Source organism: Gymnogyps californianus, chromosome 10 (assembly GCF_018139145.2).
Source record: "Gymnogyps californianus isolate 813 chromosome 10, ASM1813914v2, whole genome shotgun sequence".
In the NCBI taxonomy this organism is placed as follows: Eukaryota; Metazoa; Chordata; class Aves; order Accipitriformes; family Cathartidae; genus Gymnogyps; species Gymnogyps californianus.
The window spans coordinates 28,232,467-28,259,525 of NC_059480.1; the positions used below are offsets into that span (position 1 = coordinate 28,232,467).

Genomic DNA, 27,059 nt, shown 5'->3' on the forward strand with positions numbered 1-27,059 from the left:
CAAAGGCTCAGTCATGCTGCCACTTTTTCTAATACAGAGAAAAGACTCATTAGGAACATCAGGAACAACATTACACAACAGCCTCTGTGAACTCTCTCAATTTCTACAGAGCTGAAGCTTTCTTACTTCACATGCTTCAAGTCCTTCAGCTTCAAAGAATACTTTCCAGATGCTAAATAGCACATTTAATAGGCATGCCAGAATCTTCTGTTGTGGCAAACTTGTTAGATGTTATTCAGGTAACATTATCACAGGGTTTGTAAAACACTTGTATACAAAACATCGGGAAAAAAGAACGCACGTTCTATTTCTGCACTGCTGCTCAGTGAAGCACCCTTGCTAGTAAGGGAGTAAATTCAGTTACCTACCGATATTTCACTTTGATCCTATCATTGTCAGGGTTGCAGTAGAGCCTTTCCAGATGCTCCTGGGAATCATTGGTCACACTTTGCCAGCTCTGGGTTGCTGTCCTTCTCACTTGCCAATGATAAGGCAAGACTGTGTGATGTTTGGGACAATCACTGCCATAAACACAAGTGCCCTGGAGAAAATCCACACAGATTTCTATTCCGTCTTCCTGATGGGTGTGATATTGCAGCTGGTTCAAGAGCTCAAATACCAGATCAAGAGAAGCTTCTTCACTTTTATCCTGGAATATCCCAGCACTGAATGTATTGCTTGGGTTCAAATTGTATTGCATTGGACAGCTATTCTCTTGGAATAAGCCAGATGTGTAGCTTTCCAGAATCTTGTCTGGGAACAAAGGACAAGCTGCACCATCACTGGAAGCTGGGTGCAAAGGATGATCCCGGAATGATTCGTTACTGTTATCAGCAGCAGTTCCAGGCGTAGTTTCTGGTGAGAAGCCTTGCTCTCCTGACTGGACATCCTGCTCAGGATGCCCAGAAGAAGGACGAGCTACTGGCAATTGACTCTGCACATCTGGTGCTGTTGGCATCAGCACAGTCACATTATTTTCTGGTTGGGGGCAAGAAGAACCGAGGTCCAGAGTCTTTTTCACAGCAGGTTCACATAAATCACTATGACCACCACTTTGGCCTCGGGGCACAAAGACCCTATCCAAGGTCCCAGCTCCTAGCAAACTGGTAAAGATAGGCCGCAAAGCCCGGAGAGTTTCTGTGTCCAGTCTCTTCTGCACTTGCTGCTTCTTCTTGAAGCAAGGCTTCACTGGTGGTATCTTTTCAGACAGTCTTATCTGAGGAGGAAAGTCCTCTGAAGGAGGGCACTTCATTCCTGGGCAGTGAGCCTGCTGCACAACACACGCTGGCTTTGGTTCGGTGTCCATCAGACACAGACTTTGCTCTCTCCAAATCACTTTCAAATGTCCCAGAGCCTCACAAGAATCAATCTAGGGCAGAAAGGAAAACAAGACAGTTAATCTTTCTAATTGCTCATGGTTGACACGAACAAGATCACCCCTGGAGAGGATTTTGAGCCAGCAACAGCAAACTCCTCCCTTCTCTGTGACTGTGGGTAGCCCCTAGGCACGTAAAGCATGAAACCAGCTAAACTCAGGCTAATTAATCCCAAACACACACTCATCGTCTTCTCGCACATGAAATCTCAGAGACACTCAGGCACGCACACACAGTCCCCGGAGGGGGGCAGGAAAGGGGGACAGTCTGATGCCCTCCTCCTTGTGAGGATGTTTAATAATAAACAGCACTTCAGTTCATTATATTCCACAAAAGTGAACATCGCATTGTTCATCTTTATGCCTCCCTCACACGCAGACCTGAGAACAGAAGCATCAGCAGACAGACAGCCCTGAATGTTCCCACCACACTTTAAACATTCATGCACCATTTCTTCTCCCACCGGATAAATGGGTAGACGTACACATTCCCATTCCATTCACATATATCTTCCCTCATACAATCTCACACATCCACCCAGCAGCATCGTCAGCGAACTGCTGGCTTCACTTAAACGAAGGGCAAACTTCACACTGACTTCAGCAGGGGCCAGGATTTAATCCTTGGTGTTTTAGACACAGGAATTCAAGTGCTTACACCCTGTTCCTCCTGCGACGCATCTGACACCGACAGTCTCATACACGTCCCGACACTCCCACTTCACACACAGCCATTCTCACATGCCCACACACTCTCTCACACTCTGACTCAGACGCACAGGCTGCGCTCCCGTCACCCTGCTGTGACACACCAAGCTCATTTGCCTCTTGCTAGGCTAGTCAACAAGAATTAAAACCGGGCAGTGAAGAAAACAAAAGGGCGCTAGTTACTCAGGAACGGGGGGGGGGGGGGGGGGAACAAAACTATTTGTAAGATGAAAAAATTTTTTTCCCTAAAGTACAAATAAATACTATGTCTCGTACGTCACCAGAAAGCAAGCTCTATACCTTTTAATCAGGAATCTTGTAATATTTGATTACATTTAATTAAACCCTCGTCAATCTCCTCGCACGTAGCCTCAAAGCTCAGAGTGGAGCACATTAAGGATTACTTCCTGGATAAATGCATTCCAAGCAAAGTAACTTCTCATTTCAAAACAAAATCCCAGAAAACAGATAAAATTTGGCAATAATTTCTTACTACTGATGATTTGCTCTGGAAAATTTCTCACCAAGTCGTCCTTGTTTTGGAACATTCATTTATAAGGCTTTTGCACCACCCTGGGAAACAGCACGTCAGGATTGCCAGGAAAAAGAAAAAAAGTTGTACCTCTCCAGTTTCCCATTTTTAGATTAAATTTAAAGCAACTGGTATATTTGTTTGCCAGTTAAAACAAACTCCAAAATTGCTCTCTCTGTTCTTCCACAGACATACCAGGCAGTTCTCCTTCTAAACCACCAAGGGTACCTTAAACCTTCAAGTAACTTCAGAGCTTTAAAAATCCTCAACTCCGAAAGGGATCAGATGCTTCAACTTCATCGTGCCCAGGTTTAACAGCCCCTTGGATATGCAGGAGGATCTCCCAGGGTTCAAGGAGTCCTGCTGTGCCGAGGAGCTAAATAAGTGACTTCTGGTCATTTTCAGCCATATCTTTAATGCTATTTCAAGACTGTTATTGCTCGCTTGATTATCATTTAGGTTTTGCTGCTATTTTTAAAGAACTGCCTTACTGTATAGAGTTGAATCCTCCAACAACTCTATAAATAGAAAGCAGTGAGAATGAACAGTATCAGAATTGTTGGCATTTCTACTTCAGCATTTTAACATCCGGAATCAGTCGCTATCATCTAGAAACAACATTAACAATCACCAAGAGCAATGCTATATTTGCACAATATATTTCAACAGAGGCAGATCTCTTGCTGGGAACTTTCAGTCCCTAAGCACTCGCCGTCTCACGCGAACCACACCTCCTTTTCCCTTGCTGGAGAAAGCAAGTCTAGTGGTCCTAAAATAAATTAAAAAAAAAAAAAAAAAAAAAAAAAAAAGCAACAGCCCAAGCACAAAACCTAACAACAACAAAAAGCAAGCAAACCCTGACGGACAGACGGCCTCGCAACTTTCTGCAGGGCTGAAGACTGTGCAGGCAAGCAGGTTCCCCCCGCAGCGCTCCCCCGCTGAAACCTACCGGCTTTTGCTCCCTTGGAGTGAGATTCCTGCGTTTTGACGCAGTTTAAGGAACCTTCCCAACCAGATCAGTCTTCGGGGGGAGGGGGGGGAATCAATTAACTGACTGCTGCAGCCGGGCGCTCGCACGCCAGTATTTCCACCTTAAAAATGCAGAAACGTCTCAGGTCGCACGTCCCGGGCTGCTTCTCGAGTTGCCTTCGGGGTTACCAAGAGACGGCGGCGCAGGGAGGCAGGCAGGGAGGCAGGGAGGGAGGTCGGGCGCAGCCGGAGCCGAGCCCCGGCGCGGCGGGGAGCGGCAGCCCGGTCTCACCGCCGCCCTACCCGCCCAGCGGTAGATGACACACCGCCCATCCCGCCCCGCAGCTCCTTCTGCTCCTCACATGTTCTCCTCGCTGTTTTAAATATCGCTTTCCCGAGAGCGCTCGGCAGGCAGCTGCGCGGCCCGGGGAGGAGCTCCGAGGCGGCGGCGGCGCAGCTGCTCCCCGCCGCCGGTGCCGGGAAGCCGGCCCGCCCCCTCCGCGCCGCCCCGCCAGCCTCCTCTCCCCCCCCCCGAACGAAGAGACAAAGCCGGCCAGGCTCAAGTATGCCCTGTTCCCACAGTCGCGACAGCGATTCGTGTCCTTTCGCGTGTCTAAAGTCCCCGCATTGAACGCGCACGACGCCAGAGAAAACCGAAAGCGCAGCGACGGGGTCATTCCCAACAGCAAAGGGCTAAGAAACGCCTTGGCGTTTGATTTACCACCCGTTAAGCATCGAGTTTCACCTCGGTAAACCTTGCGAGCCCCAGCGTCTTACCAAGGAGGGTTTCCTCAGGCAAAAAAATAACTGGTAACAGGCGAAGGGCAGCGCACAGGCATGCGTGCGTGTGTGCTTGCACGCGAGGAGGGAGCTGCTGCCGAGAACGTGCGAGTTTAACACCACACCAGGCCGTGCAGCTCGAAAGTCACGCAGCACGTTGGAATAAACAGTCCTCGCTAAAGCCAAAGACGGCGCGCTCAGCTTCCAAACGTTACAGAATTTCACAGTGCAAGTTACTCAAAGAACACCAATTAATGACTAAGAAGCAAACCAGAAGCCCATCCTGGAACAGAGTCACCGTGACTCATTTTCTGTACCTACACAGCCTGAGCTCAGTCCCCTTCTCGCACGGGGCTGCCGGGATCTGGGCCTGTGCTAGTTACTGCCTGTGACACACTCTGAAAAAGAAAAGCATGTAGTACAGCAAATATCATGAATTACAGTAAGTTACTACCTACTTACATGGCGTATTTTATAGGTGGAATTCATTAAGAGCATAGTTAACTTTCTTTTGTCCAAAAGCCATTAGCATGCTGTCATCTTTTGGCTGCACGCTGTGCGTGTGTGAGAGCACGGTGGGTTAGTTCAGCTGCTGGTGTGACGGCCTGGGACGCTTCCCCGGTGAATCACACGCTTGTATGGCTGTAGGAAATTTCAATAGGACACATCCATCAATTCACAGGGACTCGACACCGCCAAAATTAAGTGCATCTGCATCACTAACTTGGCCAGATAAAAAACTTACAAAGAGGTAAATAACTTCAGAAGGTAAAATTTGTTGATGGAACACCTATTATATTATTTGTCTTATTGTTTTCTTTTTAAATAAAGCCAGTCTTTCATTCCTTGTGCTCAGAGATTTTATGAAACCACATATACAGAAAATACAGGCAGCTGGAAAGAAACTGTCATTTAAGATGGCACAAGCTTTACGGTGCGTTTTGAAAATGCTGCACAGCTGCGTTTATAATGCAGGGAGAATATGCCGTTTCTGCAAACAAATTACAAAAATTGAGCTTCATGCAGTTGGAGCTGACTTCTTCTAGAATGACACAATAGCGGCTAAGTAAAGAAGGCATCCATATCTACAGGAGCTGAAAACAAATCATCATCTGTAAATTAATTGAACTCTTGAGTGTCTGAAACATCAGACAGGCACAGCCTTACACTCTGTCTGGACTCGACAAAACAAGAGCTTTACCAAGCACGGTGACTGGCAATGTGTCATATCCTCATTTAGTGAGAAAGAACTGTATACACACTTGCATTTATCTTCTATTACCAGAACAGAAATTATCTGTTTGGCATAGCTTATTTCATGCACGAGATATAAATAAGTAGCACATATGGCTGAACTACACACTAAGGGACACGCAACTCCCCCTGCAGTGGGATTGTAAGGATGTAACTGAGGGAAGATGGAGGCCTGGAATAACCATCTTTCTCAAAACAAATGTATAATTAAAGGAAATACATCACGGCACACCAGCAGATCATACACCCATTTCTGAGGCTACCCCACACAAATATATAAAGAAACTATGACCACCATGGAAGTATGATCTCATTTTTAAATACACGTTTAAATCTTAAGCAAGAGAAAGAAAGCTTTAATTATTTCTTTCAGATGGTAAACTGCATCAGAGTGAATGCAGCAATTTACAATTCTGACTTGCAAATAATGGAATAATCAGTATGCACACTTCACTTATTTACTGATGAAAGAAGGGAAACGTCTTTGACTTAAATGTTCACGCTAAAAAAAAGAGTTCTCAGGCTCCAACACATTTTTTTCTAGTGACAGAAACAAGACCTCCTTTTCTACCTCAATACTTGCACAATGAACATTCTTAACTTCTTAGAACACATCCCATTACAGGAAGGTTAACTGTCCTTTTCTGATGTTTTATATGAAGTCAACAAATGTTGGTGGGAACTGGAAGGATGCTGGGGAACAAGGCAGCACACAAAAGGTGTGCTGTCTCTTCTCGGTTCCCCTGAAGCCATTACATCCCAAGTCTGTCTTGCACAGACTCTTGCTTTCTGCATTTTCAGCAAGAAGGAAAAGGGAGAGGAACAGTCATGGCCACAAGCTCTTATTTTAGCTCAGTGTATTTCTGCCAGACAACCCAGCAGAAAAGAAAGCTGTTAGACTCCACATTCTCTGTCTTCCACAACTTCTCCCCTCCCAACAAGTTTAGGAGTGGTATATACCACCATTTTAAAATCAGGCAACGTTAAAAAGGTTCCAATATAACCCAATTACTATAGAGACTCAGAAATCAAAGTCTAACCTTTTCCACAGTTGTATTTCACATGTTCTCAGGATGCCTTTACCTTGCAAACTGCCTCTTCATGACCTTTGTTAGGCTGCTCTACTGGAGCACTCCCTTTAAGGTACACATTGTGGAAGAAACAATGAGAAACTAATGTCAACTTATTTTTCAAGGGAAAGTAAAGGCTCCTGAAGGAAAGTGAAAAAAGGCGGCCACGGTGATGCTAGATGTGCCCAGTGCAGTAACACATGGGGAAACAGCTATGGTTCTTGTCACGTAAAGGTAAAACTGAGCCATGTTAAAGATCTTCTGCCATCAAATCAGAGGGAAAAACTGTTGGCAGTGGCTAGCAGTGTGTGTGTGGAAGCCCTCTCATTAAAGATTAAGAATCCCTGCAGATACAGTTTTGGGGATGTTGCGGATTGACATTTTTGGGAGCAAAACCAATGCAGTATATAGACCAACATGTTTTAAAACCTTTTTCTCCTGATTCTTTGTAACCAGGAAAATAAGTTAACAAAGTTAAAAATACTTCCCTGCCTTCAGGATATCTTTCTAAACTGCACTATCTACTTCAGTCAGCTGTCCAAAACTTTTAACGTGTTTACATTCTCGTCTTCTCAATAATGGAGCAGGTGAACATTGAAACTACTGAAAAGAAAAGGCAGGACGTTATGTGGTGTTACGTGGCACACACCCTTCCACAGTATCTAAGGCGGCCTTTCCAGAAGATAAGGCAGCCTTTCCACAAAAAAGTGATTCAAGGTCATCATGCAAAACCATCAGTACTGCAAGACTACTTTTCATTGATAGTACGATAATTCATTTAATTGATAGTATGATAATCACAAAACCACTGCTATAATTCCAAGATCTTGCTACTCAACACAGAAGCTGCATGACTGAAACTCACGCCTACAGGAAGTTATATTGGTTGGAAGTTAACTTGTTTTGAGATTACACGTAACACTGTTCTTAGGTGGTCTTCACTGATTTCAAGGCATCAAAAAAATTCCTCGTGAGGAATCTCAGTGCTACTGTTCCCAATGTGCTTATACTCTCTACGTCTAAAATAATCTACCTCACTTTACACAGCAAATCAAGAAGAGAAGGAAGTTGACTTCAGTAGTACGAGAGTTTCCTCCAAGAACCTCTCTATCATTTCACCAATTTAATCAATCACTACATAACATTTTACATTTTTTTTAAAATTGCTTTTTAGCACTGGATTTTCCACTACATACAAGTAAAGAAATCAGTACATATTATTACTACATAAAATACTGAAATCTACAGTTCCAGGCTTTTTTTCCTTAATATTATCATTATTATGTAATATATATTAATATTTTCTTAATCATCTGCTGTAACAATTAAGCAAAAATACAAAATGAGACATATCCAAGGTTAAGCAACAAGTGAGTGGCAACTGGAAGAGGACACAGGTCCCTTGACTCACACAACGGCACGTGACACATTGGATCAACCATTTAGCACTTCAAAGTCAGAGAGAACATACAAATGTGTATGCCTCTCTCTGCTATGTAGCAGCAGATATGAATGCTGAAAATAAGAAAAAAGGAATGAAAGTTGTTATTCTCAAGCTACTGAATCATTATTATTTGCAGTAGGAAACAGACTACAAAGTTACACCACCTTTATTTTAGTAAAAATGCTAAACTTCTGACTTGGATTTAGCAGTGGAAAACCGATCTATTAATGTTTTACAGTACTGGACAAAAGATGTACATTTATTACAGAAATCAATATGAAACATCTATGTAGCTAATTTTTACTGTAATGCTTTAAAATTAACCAAAGAGATGGTTCTTTTCCATACCAGTGCTTGATGACAAATGCTAACCACTTTCAAATAACGTTTCAAGCCCTACCCTTGTTCTGACACAGACATGTGCCAGCAAGTCAGGTCAGGTAAGTCCCAAGGGAAAAGAAATGTCAATGATGCAGACATTTTTTAGGGAAAAGAGAATCTCTGATCAGTTCACCCTGTTATCAACATATGCTAACGCTTCCATACCTATTAGACTTTTGCAATAGTCCATTTTTCATCATATGGTATGTCAACCTATTATATATAGATTTCTTTTTTTCTCCCTTACAAGTTGCATAAATAAAATATTTATAATTTTTATTTTCTGTGCATACTTCTATCCTCCCTCTTAATACTACGACTTTTTAATTGTTTTTGGTTTTTTTTTTTTTTAAGAAGTGAAAAAAGTGCTTGCTGTGTTTAGATGAAGGTGAAATAATGCAAGCCAGTTTTCACTAATGAAGAGGAAGAGAGAGGAGGGCAGCGAAGGTTTAGTCAACACCTGTATTCGGGTAGCCTTTGCTGGAGTGACACCTAGTGGGTTACATCTCGCTCTGGGCTGTCCGTAAGATGAGGACGGCAGAAATTTCAAGGTCCAAACAGGCTGAGATGAAATTTTCTATTAATTAAAGTCTCCCTCCACTGGAAACGCTCAACATTGACTGAACTTTGGCCAGGCTGGCACATGTAACTTCAGGTCGGAAGGAGGATCTGCGGGAGCGGTAAATGCTTCATGCCATAGCCTAGAAAAGCAGCTGGGACCCTACTTCGCTGGGAGGCACAGAGGGGAGCATCTGTGTTGTATATCTATGGCTTTAAGAATGGATGACTTCAAGACACTGTCAGAATGAAGAATTGCTTCTGGAAATGCCATTATATTCAGAAAAATATGATCAGTAAGTAAATAACTACAGTAATTACTATTCCTCCTTGTACCCTATTGCTATCGGATATAGCCAGGAATCTTAGATAACTGAGCAGCATTGCATATCTGACTGGTAGATGCATTTGGCTCTTTGGAGGGCAGCAATGACCTAAAACCACAGTGTTTTTTAAAAAAATATAAACACAGATTATTCTTCTGGTCCTATCCACAAGCAAGTAAAAAAACAAACCCTCATCTGCTTACACACGATAATCTAGAACTGGTGTAAATGGAAGAAGGTGGGTAGTTTATACTCTTTAAAATAAAAATCTTCTTGCTAGTTAAATGACATATTCACTGTGTGGTGGTGATTTCTTAGTAAAACCTCATAGTCTTCTCTTTTACACTGCTCAAAAGAAAAGTATCAAAACTAGAGTAGTTCCAATTCATCAATATTAGTAAATGAAACCTTTTGAATCCAGACCCAACTTTTACATTTGCAGCTAGCAGTAACAAAAAATACTAATTTCCATCGTCTCAAATTCACCTTCTTTTAATATCTTGTACTAGTAATTAAAAGTTTTAAAAGCACACCATTCTGTTTCTCTTATTTAATAAAACCAGAAAATTTGGCGAAAACAGCGTTTCTCAGAAAAAAAAATTGTATTACACATATGAATATCACCACACTTCTAGTTATTTTGCTGACTATCAGATAATCTTATCTCTGTGATTTATGATTCATGTATTTGGTCAGGGAATGCATGGTTCAAAAGCGAGGCCCTTTTCCTGGAAAATCTGTTAGAGTTAATCATTTCTGCAGAGATACCTTACTCTCCTAGGACTGCAGTCTTAGAGGAATGGACCTAGAACTTTGGCCTACACATGCAGCGGAACACTTTAATGCTTTTAGCATATCAGTACAGTAACATTACAGAACTCAAGCTGAAGCGTTACTAAGAGTCCCCGTCTATCTTATGAAACAAGAAATAATTTTATCACAAAATAGAAACAGAAAAAAATTGTATCAGTCATACTCAAGTCAGCAGTCTCTCAAGAAGTCATCTTTCTAGGTGGAGTCTTCTTCTGCAGCTGTACTATCCAGTGTTGTACCAGTTTGAGAGGAAAATTAATGATGCTTCAAAACTACAAAAAAAAAATCCTAAAACTTTATTCTTAAAATGCATGTAGTGAGCATTTGCAGGGCATCAGGCATAAATCAGGAACAGGTAACACATTTCAGTACCCTAAGAAAACCCAAACGTCTAAATATCATTTTGTGACTGGAGTCTGAAGACAGCCTTTCATCAGTGCGAACGGGAATTCTGGAAGCAGTGTCTCTTGTTCAAAATTCAACTTCCTGACTTGCTCACCCGCAAAGCGCCATGCATCCAGTCATGTATCTGTTACAGACTGGAGAGACACTCTGGGACGTTAAACTGAGTAAAGCACCCATCCAGTTTCGAAGTTGCTTTAGATACCTGAGTTAATACATAAAATGACAGAAGATACGCCCCCCCATGGGGACACGCTCATTTGGTTTATGTGGGATTTTGTGGAACTGGTGCACCCTCTTGTGGAAGTCTCTTAAACCAGTGTAAGCCATGTAGATTTAAGGCCAAGGCAACACTTACCATGCATCCTTAACTAACATGAGCAATACAAACTGATTCATACAATACCACATAATTTTTGAGATTTTTTGAAGGTTAGTTCTAAAACGCTGATGATTCTGGAACACATGGATTCTGCCACAAGGTAAGCAGTAATGTCTGGGTGGCAGCGCTTTGTTTTTTCTCCTTTAGGCTGACTCCTATGTAAACTAAACAGAATGGGAATGTTCCTTCATAAGGCAGTGTTGGCCAACTAAGATTTAAACAGTTCTAAAATTAACAGCTAGTTCTATCTAACAGACAGGTAGTTTACTATCTACATGCAAATAATGTCCATTCTTCAACCAAAAATTCCAACAAATTATAAAGGGACACCTGGAAGGTAACAGTACCATAATATTTTACATCTGCTCACTATAGCAAAACTTCATTAGAGCTTTAGTTACCCGGTAAAACACTGATTCTACAAAGACCTGCAACACCCTTGAAAAGTTGAAGGTGTGAATAAAGATCTCTCTAGACATCCCTTGAAAAGGTCAATCCTTACAATATAAAAGGGAGGGGTATTATGAATTTGACTGCCCTTTCTCCCAGCTCTGCATGATTCAAACAGCAAGGAGGAAAATAGCAGCATTCGCATCTTAAATTAAAAATAAAAGAAATGAATGGAAGAAATTAACACTAAATTCAACAAAACATTTTTCTTCTAAGATGCAGTAGATGAACAAAAATTTGAAGCTCAGGAAGTATTGTTAATGTTCAAATCCTCAAACTTAATTGTGCCTCCTGAAAATGGCAGTAATAATGGAAATTATTCACAAACATATCACGTGCATCCAATGGGCTAGGCATAGTTCCAGATCAGCGGTAGCAACACAGTAAAGTTCTAACCCTGATTAATGATACGAAACCATCTGGAAGAAAATGGAATGAGTCCTTCATTTTGTCTAATGCATACGTAAGCAACCAGCTAGAAGAGATGCACACATCGCTTTAGAAATCCTGCATGTCTTCCTTCAGTACTGCATGGCATACAGTTTGTCTCAGTGTTGACTCCCAAAGCCTCCCTGCTGTGGATATTGTGAGCAGCTGGGTGGATACAGTCTGCAGAACACATAAATAAAACCACAGCGTTAGATAATATCATGCAGAAAACAGCAAAATGATTGCTATATTCAGCAGATGTTCTTTGTCTGAAATAGCCTTAAGTGACTATGAGCCCAAGAGATGCTCTGCTCTACGTTTTAGAATGAGAATATGCATTTGAAAGATTATTTCTTTACAGAAGAATTATTGTGTGGGAGTACGCTATAAATGCTTTATTTCTAGAATTCTGCAATCTGTGTGTTGCTGAATTCAGCATTCCAGAAGGGTATAGGATAATGCCTTGCTATATTAATTCTGTTCATGAAGATTTTTTTCTTTTACATTTCCTAAGGTTTTTTAAATTAGGAAAAAAACATAACTTGGAAGAATTTCCTCTGACATATAGATCCAGGTTGAGTCTAGCCATGATGGGCTAGCTAGAAAACACAAAGCTAATTCTGGTTTCTGTGGATGGATTAATCTCCAATCTACACCAATATGGCATGAAATAAATGAACCTGAATCAGTTCTATCCAGAGCTAGCTCAAATCTGCACCATGTTCAAGATCACCACAGGCTTGTAGCTATACTGCTGCTAAGAGCAGTTCCGTACAGCTGTGCCACAGAAGTTTTGAACTGCTTTCCCATAACATGGGCTTTACATTAAGCTCAATAGATCCAGCCTGGAGAAGAACTAGACCACTGCAGACACCTGAGTGGCTGTCCATAGTCAGCCTGGCTCCTGTCCTACTCATTAGGTCTCACTCCACAGCAGACTCCCTGGATCCAATGCTGCTGCTGCAGAGCACACCTGCACATAACCTTGCTCCCCTGCGACAGATATCCTGTGAGGGCCAGGCTGGGTCAGCTCTGCCCAGCTAGGAAGTGATGCCCTTCTCAGTGCTAGCACTGCTAAACCCAGCCTGACTCTTACAGAATCCTCAGTATTATTATTAATCAGATTTCCTCTTATCTCCAGACTTTTTATTAGCTAAACCTGAGCTCAACCATTACCTAAAGTTCTACAGCTGGCTGGATGCAATTCCTATGTACTTCATTCTGTACAGACCATTACAGTGAAATGGGTATTACCATGATGAGTTCAAATGTTTGCAATGTGCAAGCCTAGTCTGTGTTAGATATGATTACAAATAACCATTCAAAAGATGTAGTAGTCAGAAATAGCCCCTTGTATTCACTCATCCAACATTCTTCCCATGATACGTCAGGTTCTAGTTCATCCTTCTTACTTTAGATACTAGCATTTTAGAAGCCATCAGCACATGGATGGCCAACTCTTCTGACTACACGATAGGCTAAAATTTCCCTATGGCTAAGATCCAGAAGGCTTTTGCCAAACTCAAGGCTGCAGAAATGGGAAACTCCAGAGATAACTCACAGGTGGAAAGTGACACCAACCACCATGAGACCCTCCTACACTGCTAAAGGATGGAGCAGTAGCGGGTGGGTAGGTGCCAGGATGACGCATTTCAGACTCAGAAATCCCATCTGGCTGACTTCCTCCCACTAACAGGGATTCAGACTGCTGAACCGGACTGGCATAATCCCACTGCAGATCACCTGATATATCCCTAGTGTGGGGACTACATGTGAACCGCTTATAATCTACATGCTGTTAAAGAGACCAAGCTGACTATCCTACATTTAAATGATTGTTTCTGATTGCCTGGCATCCTTTGTGCCTAAATATATAATCACAGGCAGCAACCAAATGGATGGACTGTGAGGGACTGAAAGAGTTAACGTCTGTCAATGTCTCAAACCTTGTAGCAACCAAGGTACAGTCTGCATAACAAAGAGGGCCATCAGCAAGAAGTTGGCTGGCATGGGCACAGGGGGTGTGCCGGAGGGTATGCAGTCCTGTGTTCCCGCAGAACCAGGCTGGTAACCCACCATAGATGGCCAGAGGCCACACAAAGCTTATTTGAGGAGGGCGCTTGTAGCTCCTTGGAAAGTCCCTAAGACCACCACCCCAATAAGCCGCACATGCTCAGTAGATAAAGAACCCTCTGGAACACTACTATATATGTTGAGAACTGTCTAGAATGAACCCATATAAGTCTTCAAGAGGCGTGACTGTGGACGGAGATTTAGACTATAAAAGACACAACTGCAAAGAGCCACGTTGGGTGCACCCATCACCGGAGGATTACCACGCTCCTCACCGACGCCGCAGGATCCAAGGGTGGTGACTATCTCTTTTCTTTTCCCCCTCTTTCTTTTTTTTCCTCTCTTTTCTCTCTTCTTGTGAACGTTTTGCTGCAACCCACGCTGCCCACCGTTACACCTTCCACAGTTTGGATTGTTCAAATAAAACATTCAAAGAGATTGTTTGGTGTCGTTTCACCTTAATTTAGCCCGGGGGGACCCCACAACCTCTACAACCCTCTGGTCTGTCCAGTCTGGGTCGTAACATGGACCCAACAGGCAGCAACAAACCTGGCGCCTACACCAGTGCTTCACTGCCTCAGTCACACCCTTAGCTCATTTTGCCATCCTGCTGCCTACTAATTGTCTTCTACACACAAAACACGATGTGGTAGGTCTGCTTACATTAAAGGCTCATTCATTCAACTTCCTCAGCCTCCCCTAGTGCAGCCCTTGTGCTGAAGCATTAATGACACAGCTTCCAGGCTTACTTTCATCCTGTATTTCTCCACCACACCATAAAGGCTAGTATGACCTGTAAGAAAGCTTACAGTACCTCCATGATAGGCGGCACACCCACCCAGAGTCCTCCTGAGCAGGTGAAAGTTACAGTTCCTCAGTGGCCTCCATACAACAAATGGCCTGACTGCCGTCCTCGGATCACATCTGGCTGGAAAGCATACATGTGCAGCGTCAGTCTGCACAAACCTCCACAGCACCCAAAACAGGGGATTTTGTGGTTGACCAGAATAAAAAGTGAAAGATATGCAAAAGGATGAAATAAACCACCGTAATTTTGTATTTCCTGCTTTCAGAAGCTTTTATTTGGATTACCTGCAGGATATGTCTGCAGATCTCAAAGCAACAGGGGAACCAGACCTTGATGTTTGAGAAACAGATGCCCCAAATCTTGAATATTAGGTTCATTCTTACCTGTAGAGTTTAGTTATTTTCCAAATATTGCATTTGATACTGCTTTTCAAAAGTGTGGTCAGTTCCATGCTCTATCTGGGATAATGCTGAGCAAGCCAGCCCCCTGAGAATCTGTTTACAGACGTTATTTCATTCATTTGGTTTACACACAGAAGAACCTATCAACCAAAAGTTTAAAAATGCTAAAGGAGGAAACTGAAGCAGATGAGACCATTTCAAGACACCAAAAATGGGTCACATATGCTACACTGAGCTCCCTTCAGATACAGCAAGTGTCACAGAAATCCAGCGAATTTCCTCTTTTAGAAATTAAAGGTGAGCATAGCAATCCATTATTTCAATGCAGTGTTCTCAGAACGTAAAAGAGAACAGCTCATGAAGCCACAGCACTGCATAATGTACTCTACTTTGTTCACCTCAATGATTATTGCAACCATCTTCCCTTTTCCTAACAGGAAGAAGGATAACTCAGATATTCTCCTCCCCTGAGTCACAGATTCTTCCCAAATTCATACTCGGATAAGAAAGCTATCCTCTGAAAACTGTGTCTGGAAACAACACTGGTTCAAGACAGTGCCCTTCCTTACCAGCCCCCAGACTGCCCCTCCAGCCGTGACAGCTGTGCTCTTTTTGGGGCTACATTCTAAACCACATCGAGGAACTGATTTGGCTGAAAATAGTACAGCCAGATTATGTCTCCAATTTTAAACCTCAGACATTACAGAATGCTTCAAAAAAAGCACAGCACACAGAAGAGTTGGAAAGCTTCTCATCCACTTAGTTCACACAAAGATAGCAGAAGCTGCTCAGTTTATGAGTGTCATCCATGTTTATTCAAAGAAGGGTTTTCTTTTGTATTTCAACAATCCCCAATCAGCTGATCCAAAACTCAGAACACTAATCCCTTACTGCATGATAAATTTCAACACATCCAAGTAAACACGGGGATTTCAGAATATTAGAAGAGTTCAATTTTGCACAAAGAGGGGGTTTTCAATCTTAACTATAGTGAAGCTTTTGCTCTGGTCTAATTTAATTCTTGGACGTAGTTTAGTCCACTGACTCTGCAAAGAATGCCAATGAGAAAGTTAGTTTGAATTTAGATTTAGATGTGAATGTGAAAACCTAGCAGTTTTCAAAACTATGGAATTTATTTCCCAACTAACAAGTGTTGGGGAGGAGGGGGGGGATGTAAGAGGAAACATGGAAAGAAATCTGCCCAGATTTCTTCTAGCCAGAATGAGGAAAACACACAATTTCCCCTGAGAACTGCAATAGAGAGCTGCAAGATTAAATCTTAGTCACAAACTTTTTAGGCTGTATCTACACTGCTAGGAAACGTCCTCAATTTCAGTGAATTACTTCAGTTAAAAAACCAGAGAAGACAGAGGTCTTCCAGATGTGAAGTGAAATGCTTCAGCTAGAACAATTAAGTGCAAAAGAAAGTGGTCACCCCCAGAGGACTCGGTAGTGAAATGGTTACTGAAAGCAAAGAATAGATAATGTTTCTGCGCTTAACAAACCCGCTTTTAGAGAAGCAAACAAAAACAGAATGGCTGGTAAGTAGACAGCAAAATCAATGGCTGCAAGGTCAGCCAAGCTTATGCTTTAGCTTTGGATGTAGGTTCACAATGTAGTTGTATATGGAAAATAAAAAGGTATTTTCATATGAGTAGGATAATTCCTCTGTCTGTAGTATGATTTAAACTAAAATCCATATAGTACTAGCATATAGATAATGAACTGAAAAAGATGCAAGAGACTGCACAGATGCTTCAGCTCCACAGTAAAACATCAAATCCAGAGTAAACACTGACACAAGGCCGAAGGCACAATATCCTTTTTAGACTAACTTAAAAAGAGGAAAACATAAACACTCCCAAGTATAACAGAGTATACACCACTAGTACTATTGAAAAAAACACATGCAAGCATCTGGAGACAACATCAAAGACATGAGACACTCCTTTTCTGAAAGACAGCTGGACTCATTGCTGTCTTACATTCCATAACCGGCTGAAATAAACAATTTTAAAATATCAGGTATCTTTTAAATGTATCTCTGAAGATTTACCATGACAAACTAATGTTATAAAAGCAAAGAACAGAGAGGGTGTATCAAAGTCCATGTTGAGAACATTTGTTTTGTTATAGAGATACTAAGGGTGTGCACTGTAATTCCACACAGCACACAATGTTCTACGTTACTTTCATGAACATGAATTGTACAACAACACAGAGGTCAGCTATAACCACCACTGGGGTGACATGTATTTTAATCACAAATATTATTTTCTGTGGGACTCAGAGAGGATTCTTGCCAGTCAGTATTTCTTTTTGATACAACTGTTACTGTTGGAATGTGATCGTGATCACTATCCTGAAAAAGACACATTTCTGTCTGAAGGTTTTAAAGAATTCTTCTGTTAAACAAGATGTCAGCTACCACGGTAACTAACAACAGAGAAATTCACTTAGCCATAAGAAATACTGGGATGTCCTAATATTAACACTAGATGATAGCAAACATGGTCCTATTTGGTCTGTTCATACATAATGTATTAATCTCAGGGGAGTTTTTTCCACAGGTTTTGCAAGCTAAAAAACCGTTATCAAGACCCTTTGAACTAAAGTAGAAGGACTGTATAAACCATCAAGCTGTAAGAGCTTGTAATCGTTTCAGCAGAGCTATGCCAAGAAAGAACCGTAGCTCAAAGCGATACGAGTTGAGAAGTCTTACTCGGAGAAACAACCTCTGTGTGTTCCCCAGAGTTTAGGTAGGCATAGCTGGGCAAGTGTAATCAGAATCTGACAGAAAGGTCACTTTACGCAACATGAAGAAGCACAGCAAATGTAGTTTGAAAGAACTGCTACACAAGATTCTCCAATATATTCATTCGATGGAATGCAGAAATAAAAAGAGGGAGAGAGAGAAATAAACAGATGTTCAGAAAGTTACTAACCAATGACCAATAATAATCAAGATGTTCAAGACTGTTGGCTACATAAGTACAGCTACATAACCTCTGGCATCCACCTGAGGAACGCCCAACTCCTCCCACCCCACGTGCAGTCCAGACATCAGTTACATCCTAGGTATTCCTGCACTGACCTGCTGGAGACACACAGGAGAAAAGGAACCATTATCCAGTCAGAACAGCTCCGTATCACTGTATTGCTCTTTGCTGCTGGAGCTACAAAGACTCATAGCTCTTCAGTCCTAGGGCACCTACTCCTGGCGTTGTTATGGTGATGGAAAGAGCCACAACAGCTTTCTGGCTCTGTTCTTGACTGTCACGGTTTAACCCCAGCCAGCAACTAAGCACCACACAGCCGCTTCCCCCTCCCAGTGGGATGGGGAGGAGGAAAGAAAAAAAAAGTAAAACTCGTGGGTTGAGATAAGAACAGTTTAATAACTAAAGTAAAAATAAAATACACTACTAACTAATAATAATAATAATTGTAATGAAAAGGAATACAACAAAAAAAAAAAAGAAATAACACCCAAGAAAAGACAAGTGATGCACAATGCAATTTCTCACCTCCCGCTGACCGATGCCCGAGCAGCAACCCGTGCCTCTCTGCCAACTCCCCCCAGTTTACATACTGGGCATGACGTTCCATGGTATGGAATAGCCCTTTGGCTAGTTCGGGTCAGCTGTCCTGGCCGTGCTCCCTCCCAGCTTCTTGCACACCTGCTTGCTGGCAGAGCATGGGAAACTGAAAAGTTCTTGGCTTAAGATAAGCGCTACTTAGCAAGAACTAAAACATCAGCGTGTTATCAACATCATTCTCACACTAAATCCAGAACCCAGCACTGTACCAGCTACTAAGAAGAGAGTTAACTCTGTCCCAGCTGAGACCAGGACATTGACCCACCTGAGGTTGCTTCCTGTCTTGGCTGTCTTACAGGAACTTCCCCTTCTGCACATTAGGGATTCTTTTAGGATTTCAACACCTAAAGGAAGAGACAGCACAAATTAACCAACTGAAAAAACCCTAGTAATAAGTTATGGACTCATTAGGGTTTGTTTTGGTTTGGGTTTTTTGTAAGATAGTCATATTAACGAAAACCATTCTTAGACCTTGGGTCATTAAGATTCATATTAGCACAGAAGATGACAAATAAAACTTTGCTAAAGAGCAGACTTATTTACTGGTAATCACCTGCCTTGGAGATTCTACCTTCCAATCCGACACAAACGTGTTTTGGAGTCTATACTTCACACAGACAAGTGGCAACAACAAAATAGACAAAACAAATCCTGCTGGGAAATACCACTGCCCTCATTTAAAATTTTCAGCTTGGTCCAGCTTAGAGATTTAGAGAAAAAGCGAGAACAGTGAAGATAATCTCTGTATTTCCAGAATATTTATCACTGCTTCTGTGTTTTAGAAAGAAATTTGGTAAGAAACATATTTCTTAAGTTACAAAGATAACAGCATCAATATTTCTATTATCAGGAGAACTTTTGCTTTTGGGTCATGGAGCCATTGTTCCTCTGATTTTGATGCCTTATGTTCCCAACAGCTTCCAAATGAAGATTCAGACAAGACGCAGTCAGCACAATGCAGATTTAGGCACTTAAACAAAAACTTGAATTGTTTTGACAGAAATCAGTGGCCCAGTTTACTTTTGGGGAAGCAACTATGACATACTTAAAGTGAATATGAAGCTTCAGTGACAGTTTCATTGTATGCAGTGTTCTGCTTAAAGCTACAGTTTGCCAGTGCCAGAATTTTTAAAAAAGCAAAGTGCTCATTTGTTTTTTCAAGAAAATCTTTCATCATTTCACTGCCTAAAACGATGTCATGCTTCATCTTAACGGAGAGACAGATGGTCACCAGGCAGATTTTGTTCCAAAACGACAGCATCCTTCCCATGTAAACCCAAACCAAGAACAAAAAGTTAGACTTAATTACATTCCACCACAACACAAAACAAATTTACCCAGATGAGCGGAAGGAAGAAATCTGTGCAAGAACAGAGTCAATGATTACATCTGAATCTTAAAACAATCTTAATCTTTACCATGATTTCCAACTACTGTATACAACTCTAACAATGTTCTTTAATAAGAAAATTCTTATGATTGGTAACACTGATCAAAAGAAAATTCTTATGATTGGTAACATTGATCAAATAGTGATGTTACCTACTATGCATTTAGTTTTAATGTGTTTTACAAAGAAACCAAGACTGATCTCCACTCGTGTTGGAGTACCATCCGCAGCACAGATTCCAGAATGCCATCTAATGGGCAAACAGCATTTCCCGCCAGCAGAAGCCAGAAACGGCTGAAGCCATTTCAGAACAGGTTAATATAACGCAGAGATGCAGGGCATAAGGAACAGAGACATTAGAAGGAAGAGGTATCCACGTGTTTCATGTAACAGATACTCATCAAAAATAAATGAATCTGTGAAATTCAGGCAATTTTGCAAGTCCAGTGAAATATATGCATGCATCTTTAGGTGCTTAAAGATCTTGAAATATCAATCCACTAAAACATCTCTGATGATCTCAATAATTTCCGCAGAGAAAATTATTTCATTAAAAAAGTTCCTTATTATTTTTAAACAAATTTTGATTTATTTTTTCTTCTTTTTTTTCCGTTTTAAGACAGCCGCAGAAATATTTACAAATGCAGAATATACAGCTCAATAATATTATAATCCAATTAGGCACGGGAGCTATCACCAACCACTCAACAGCATTAAAAACATCTATGAAGGACAATGCCTAAGTTAACATCTAGGCAGAGGAAAGCCATATACGCCGGTTAACTGCAGCTACAGGGAGACAGGCACCACCTGCTGATCACGAATCCCACAGTTCCACACGTTTCCCAGCAATGAAATACCCATCACTGGTACGTGACCTGTGGCATTTACTCCTGCCCACGGGCGGGTACCACCGCCCGCGTGATGAGGAGCAGAGCGGGGCTGAGGGGGGAAGGCTGGGTTCCCCAGCTGCGGCGGGTGGGGAGCCGCAGACCCGCCTTCTGCACCCCGGCACGGCTGCCGTCGGTACTCACGGGTGTTTCTGCTGGCACTGAGAGCTCCCGCACTTCATCTGATCGGCCAACGTGTCGGCTAACCCAGCTTGGGAATCCCTGCTGTAGAGGTATTTCCAAGCCAAGAAGGAAGGTCTCGCTAGCAGAAGCGTTAACTCCCATAGTTGCCTGTAGATAATAGGACATTAGCGATATCATTCTGCTAGCACGCGACGTTCAATATGCTTTGAATCATGAAAACCCACTCTCTGGTCTCGGCAATTTATTGTGTGGTCAAACAGCACAGTCCTACTGCACTTAAATGTTTTATAAATCTCTATCATAATGAATTATGATTTTTGATCATATAAATTTAACTTCATTTCCAGCTAGCATTTCCTCATTGCGTGCACCGCCTGTCTTTTCTTGCAAACAAAGAATATTAGTAACTGGGGGGAAATAAGCGGGAAGAATGACTTTAATTAAATCTTAAAAAAATACACACTTTGTTAAATAAAGTTTCCTCAAAAAATGTTACAAATTTTAAGGAAAAAGTGCTGTCCCAGGAGACAAGGAGCGCTCCGCCCCAGGCCATCGAGGCAACATCCCTGAAGCTGTATCACACCGGCAAGCCCTCCACACTTTCAAGCAAGACACTACTGTTAATCCTCAAAATTTCCGCGGGCTCCCACACGCTATTATCACAAAGCAGAGCTGGACAGTTAACAAACAAGCTGTGCGGACCCCCTTCCATGGCTTCCCAAGCTGGGGGGGGGGGGGGGGGGGATGACTAGGGCACACTTCTAGAAGTTAAAACAATAGAGAAATGCTTTTTAGAAGTATAACTAGACTTGAATGTGTTGAAAAAGAACGACGCAAGCACATGCCAAGGACTGTCCCAATTCCATGGGAGCTGGAGTTCGTTTTTTTCCCAGACAAGGAAAACCTAAGGGGAAAGAAGCCGATTCCCTGTGGTACCTTCACTCCTTCCCCAAGTCAAACCGTTACAGCTTCAGCCGCCACCGGCAGCCCCGGAGGGAGCAGGTCCTCCGCCGTCCCCGACAAGGACTCACACTTGCCTCAGCCACCGGGACCCGCGCTCCCGCAGGCCGGCGGTCTCCCGTGCGCTGGGCCGCGGCGCCCGCCGGCCGGGGCACCCCCGGTGCGGGGAGCAGGGCGAGCTCCACGCCGCCGCATCGGGGCGGGCCGAGGGGCCGGTGGGGCCGGGAGCCGCCGCAGAGGCGCAGCGCCTGCAGCGGGCGGGGGAGTAACGGCCGTAACGGTTGTAACGGCAATAACGGCCGCAAAGGGCCTCGCGCCCCAGAGGGGCGGCACGCTCCCGCCCACCCCACCGCCACCACCCGGAAGTGCTGTGGGACGGGCCCGCCCCCGCCCCGCTGGCGGCCTCACCCGGAAGCAGTCGTGGTGCGCTGACGGTGCCAGGGCCCGCGTCCCGCCATGGCTCCCAAGGGCGGCCCCGGCGGGCGGCAGCAGTCGGAGGAGGACCTGCTCCTGCAGGACTTCAGCCGCAACCTCTCCGCCAAGTCCTCCGCGCTCTTCTTCGGCAACGCCTTCATCGTCTCCGCTATCCCCATCTGTGAGCGGCGGGGAGGCCCCGGGGGGGGCGGTGGGGGGCCCTGACGGCGGGGCGGGGGGCGGCAGGCCCTGTGAAAGGGGGGGGGGCGGCAGGCCCTGAGGGGGAGCAGGGGCTCCCCGCAGCCCGCCTCGGGCTCCTGGCCCGCCGCTGGGTGCGGGTGGAGGTCCCCGGGCTGCTGGGGCTCGCCTTGTCCCGGGCCTGGCCGGCCTTGAGCCGACCCCAGGCGGGATTATCTTGGCTGTCTCCGTGCTGTGTTAGATCCAGCTTCGAAGCCAGTCCCGCTTGGAACAGCGGGCAAGGGTGGTGGTTGCGTGGTTTGTAAAGGTGGACAAGCTGCTGATGGAACACTGACGTGTCAGTCTCGGCGCTGCCTACAGCTGGCAGGCTGGCTGCGCCGGGCTGCTTCTCAGCCGAGTTTGACGTGGTCTCATAAGGCCCCTTTCAGCCACAAGTAGAGCAGATTTCTCCATTCAAAAGTGTTTTTTAATGCAGTTCGAAGACACGCGCACACACACACACACCCCCCAAGTGATTTTGCAGGAACTGGCTTTGGTCTGGCAGAGCCAGTGCAGAATTACAGAGCTAGTAAGCCGCATAGGGCTCCTGGGGGGGCCTTTTTGTTGGAGAGAGAAACCACTCAGAATGTCTTTTTTTCTTTCTTTTAAGGGCTTTATTGGAGGATATGGCATATGGATCTTGTTCAGTCTGCAGTCCTGTATAGCGTAATGACCCTCATCAGTACCTATCTAGTAGCTTTTGCGTATAAGAACGTCAAGTTTGTTCTCAAACACAAGTAAGTTTGGTGGCTATTTGAAGTAGAATTGATTATTAAATAATTTAACAAAACCAGCATTTACAACATTTTTTTAATGAATAAGAGTCTCTGAAATGTTACTCGAGAAACTGTTTTACACAGAAGTGTCTCCTAATTGGTTTCTGTCATCCCTCTTGCAACTATGGAAGAGACTAGCCTCGTCAGCTAAGTGTACAATGAAATAGCAGAACTGCCTTCATTCTCAGCGGGTATTGCCACAAACTGTATTTGACTAATACTTTTAGTAATTTGATTATTACTTGCTGTCCCTTCAGCTTGGCAAAACTGTTCAGTGCCTTGGTGAAGTAGTATTCTTCCCTGTAAATACAACTTCCTGTAACCCCGGGGTTTTTTATTTTCATTTTTCAACTTAAATGGTGTTTCTTACAGAGTAGCACAGAAAAGAGAAGATGCTGTTTCCAAAGAAGTTACTCGCAAGCTGTCTGAGGCAGACAATAGGAAGATGTCTCGTAAGGAGAAGGATGAAAGGTAATCATCTGTGTTCTCTTGGTTCTCTCCCATGTTGTAATACTGCCTGGTATCTTTAAGGCTCTAGGTAGGATATTAGGGACTGTTTCTTGGCCATTGTTTTTTTCTGTATTCTGGTAAGTAGAAGCTGTAAGCTCTTTGTTCATCTGTAAAGCCTTTTTGAGGCGAGTTATCAATGAAAGGTCTCAAACATTGAAAGCTTTATCAATAACGTCCTATAAGGCAACCTCTCAGTCCTTGAGCTGCAAAGCAAAACAACGTATTGTACAGGCCTTCTAACAACTCTCTGAAGAGTAAGCATCACAGCTGTCTTCAGAAATAAGAAAAGCTTTTCCTAAGGACAGGCTAGCACAAGGTATTTTGTGCAGTGGCATGCAAGTTCCTTCAGAACAGCATTTCCATGTACTGCTGGACTGCACTGCTGATCACTGGTTGTACTTGTTACCCCTCATGGTTATAACAGGCACATCTCAGTATGCAGATTTCCAGTTGAATAGCTTATACTAATCTCCAGGCTATGCCCAACGAATGTATCAGGAAGCACTTAGCGTTAGAGTAGATGCCCGTTACGTACAAGATGCAAGGACATGAGCTGTCAGCTCTTTGGAGCAGAAAGCCATATCTTCCCTTCTAATTTCCAGGCACGCTGGTAGCATCTCACAGATACAAACTCACAAAAAGTGTTATTTATAAAGGGCTAGGTTTGATGTGCCTGATAGGAAAACAAGCATAAGTCATTTAAGCGTACAAGTGCATAGTATATGCAGGGTTTTGCCTTTAACTCATGAGTTGACTGGTAGTTCTTGCTGCGCTCTGTCTTCTAGAAGCTGGCTATAACAAGAGCAGCAGTATGTGGTTTACTACACCTCTGGATGTCAATCGCTCATAGTGGTGGGTGTGCCAGGATATGCGTTGATTTAAATACGCCTGAAATAATGTCTCTGCTTGTGCCTAGAATTCTGTGGAAAAAAAATGAAGTTGCAGATTATGAAGCAACAACTTTTTCCATCTTCTACAACAATACTCTCTTTCTGGTTTTGGTCATCATTGCTTCATTTTTTGTGCTGAAGAACTTCAACCCCACTGTGTATCCTTTATTACCACGCTTGAAACAACCAGAGTCCTACTCCTATTTGTTGTCATTAGTAGCTATATTTGTGATGTGGGCTGTGAGATTACTCTGTTGATATGTGCAGTTCATTGTAGTGCCTCAGCTTAGAAACACTTTAACGTAAAAATAGAGAATACAAAAAAAAAAAAATCTCCCAGTCGCATAAATGTTTACCATCTGACACGAGATGTTTGAAGGACATCCCTTGGACAATATACAGAAATTCTTATGGCTCTGCCATTTCAGTTGTCATTGTGGAATGAGGAGGCAGCTCATGTTCTTACAGAAACACTGCGTCAGTGTTGGTTGCCAGGTGCTCTTACGTTACAGGATTGTTCCGTTTCAGTAACTTCACAAGTAAAACTTTTTGTTACTTAAGTAAATAAGTACTGCCAATCAGGGCCACCTATGTTAATTAAAGATCTTCTGTAGTTAACCGTATTTATAAACACTTTTAAGAGAACAGGCTAAGCTTTATGGGCGTCTTGATTTTGAAGTTAAGTACATTTCAGCGTCCTGCCAACAGCCTTGATTGTAAGCTGTATTTCAGGTTACGATGTTGCAATTTTAAAAATCCCACGGAGAAAGACCATTTCGATTCCTTGTTTTTCATAAAACTTCTACTAAATGTTCTGTACAAAAGAAGTGGTATCTTTACAAGTATATGTCCTTAACCTTTTCCCTACAGAAACTATATTCTTTCTATAAGTGCTTCGTCTGGACTGATTGCTCTGCTGTCTACAGGATCCAAGTAGACAAAAAAACCCCACAGCAATTTATTTCTGTGAGAGGATTCAACTGCCATACAAAAGTTTAAGGGTGGAACAGGAATACATTTTTTTTATGGTGTGACTGCTTGAGGGTATGGGCGGGAGGGTTTAAATCCAGAATGATTGAATTATATTTACTTTTGGTATCTTTACATGGTATTATTCAATAACTGAATTAATCAATTTTTTTTACTTGGCGATGAAAGGAAATGGTGTGTGAGCAGTTACCAAACGTAACCTTTCTGAAGCACGGCATAGGTGTGATGGTACTACAGACTATTAGACAAGTACAGCGTCAAGGACGGCTACACAGCCGCACAAATGGTTGTACTTAAAACCTGTAAAAGAATTCCCCTCTAAGTTTGGTGACTGGTATAAGAGCCACACTCGCCGATCATGAAAAGTGACAATCCACCATTTATCATTGTAACTTGAAAAATTTTAATAAAAAGGAGGCTTTTTTTTGTCATTTAATTGCTTGTATTTCCATTTTTAAATTTAAAAAAAAATGGGTATTTTCATGGGCAAGCAGTGTGTGTAGTTTTGTCAACTCTTTCTGCTTCCAGAAGAGAGGAGTCTTCTACAAGTTAGCGTATGTACTGTTTTCATTGGAAATACTCCTCATTTTTAAGTAACTTGGAGTTGGGACAAAACCTAAACCTCCTAAAAAAATGCTTTTGAAGTGGTTTGAATGTGCTCCCCCCCCCCATCTCTAAAGTCGTAAATAAAAAAAAAAACAAACCTGCCAGTTTTCCTGGCACAGCTTAACAAAAAAGCTTTAGCTGGCTTTTTATAATGGGTTTATCAGACAGTCCTTTTCTTTTTTTTCATGCTATCAGTAAAGCAGCTGTTAGGTTAAATGCTAAACTCCACTACTATTAATGGAATCGTATTGTAGAAGTTACAGATTTTGCCATCACAGACTTGGAATCCTAAACAGGGAAGAAAGAGAAAGCTTATTATCAGGTTTAATGTAACAATTACTTTGCTAATCTTTGCTTCAAGAAGTATTTACGTAAAGTAGAGTAAAATGAAGATTGTGAAGTGCGGGAGAGAGTGTATCATCTGGCTTGCCTCAGCGTATGCTGAGTTTGTAATGTCTCTGTTTCTGACAAATGCAACCAGGACAGTCTCACAGAACTATT

General features: G+C 42.8%; 2 protein-coding genes across 5 annotated transcripts in view; one reads left to right on the forward strand and one right to left on the reverse strand.

The window, feature by feature from the left end:
• The window catches only part of TIPARP (TCDD inducible poly(ADP-ribose) polymerase), a 44,952-nt gene extending 22,761 nt beyond the window's left edge, over window positions 1-22,191 (reverse strand). Inside the window, exons 1-4 of one of the 4 annotated variants that reach the window (XM_050902217.1) lie at window positions 22,112-22,191; window positions 21,176-21,322; window positions 19,017-19,095; window positions 369-1,369 (exon numbers count right to left, since the gene is read on the reverse strand). In XM_050902217.1, the coding sequence (XP_050758174.1) occupies window positions 369-1,306 (938 nt within the window). In that variant the 5' untranslated portion in view covers window positions 1,307-1,369; window positions 19,017-19,095; window positions 21,176-21,322; window positions 22,112-22,191. Of the gene's footprint in view, window positions 1-368; window positions 1,370-3,564; window positions 3,857-4,826; window positions 5,001-19,016; window positions 19,096-21,175; window positions 21,323-22,111 lie in introns of those variants that run through there. The other 3 variants (XM_050902216.1, XM_050902218.1, XM_050902219.1) reach the window with 3 other exon arrangements.
• Window positions 22,192-22,591: 400 nt separating this feature from the next.
• SSR3 (signal sequence receptor subunit 3) lies at window positions 22,592-26,006 on the forward strand. The gene is made up of 5 exons (XM_050902582.1): window positions 22,592-22,730; window positions 23,397-23,523; window positions 23,935-24,033; window positions 24,989-25,120; window positions 25,833-26,006. The coding sequence occupies exons 1-5, from the start codon at window positions 22,592-22,594 to the stop codon at window positions 25,897-25,899; spliced, it is 564 nt and encodes a 187-aa protein (XP_050758539.1). The 3' UTR covers window positions 25,900-26,006.
• Window positions 26,007-27,059: the final 1,053 nt, after the last annotated feature.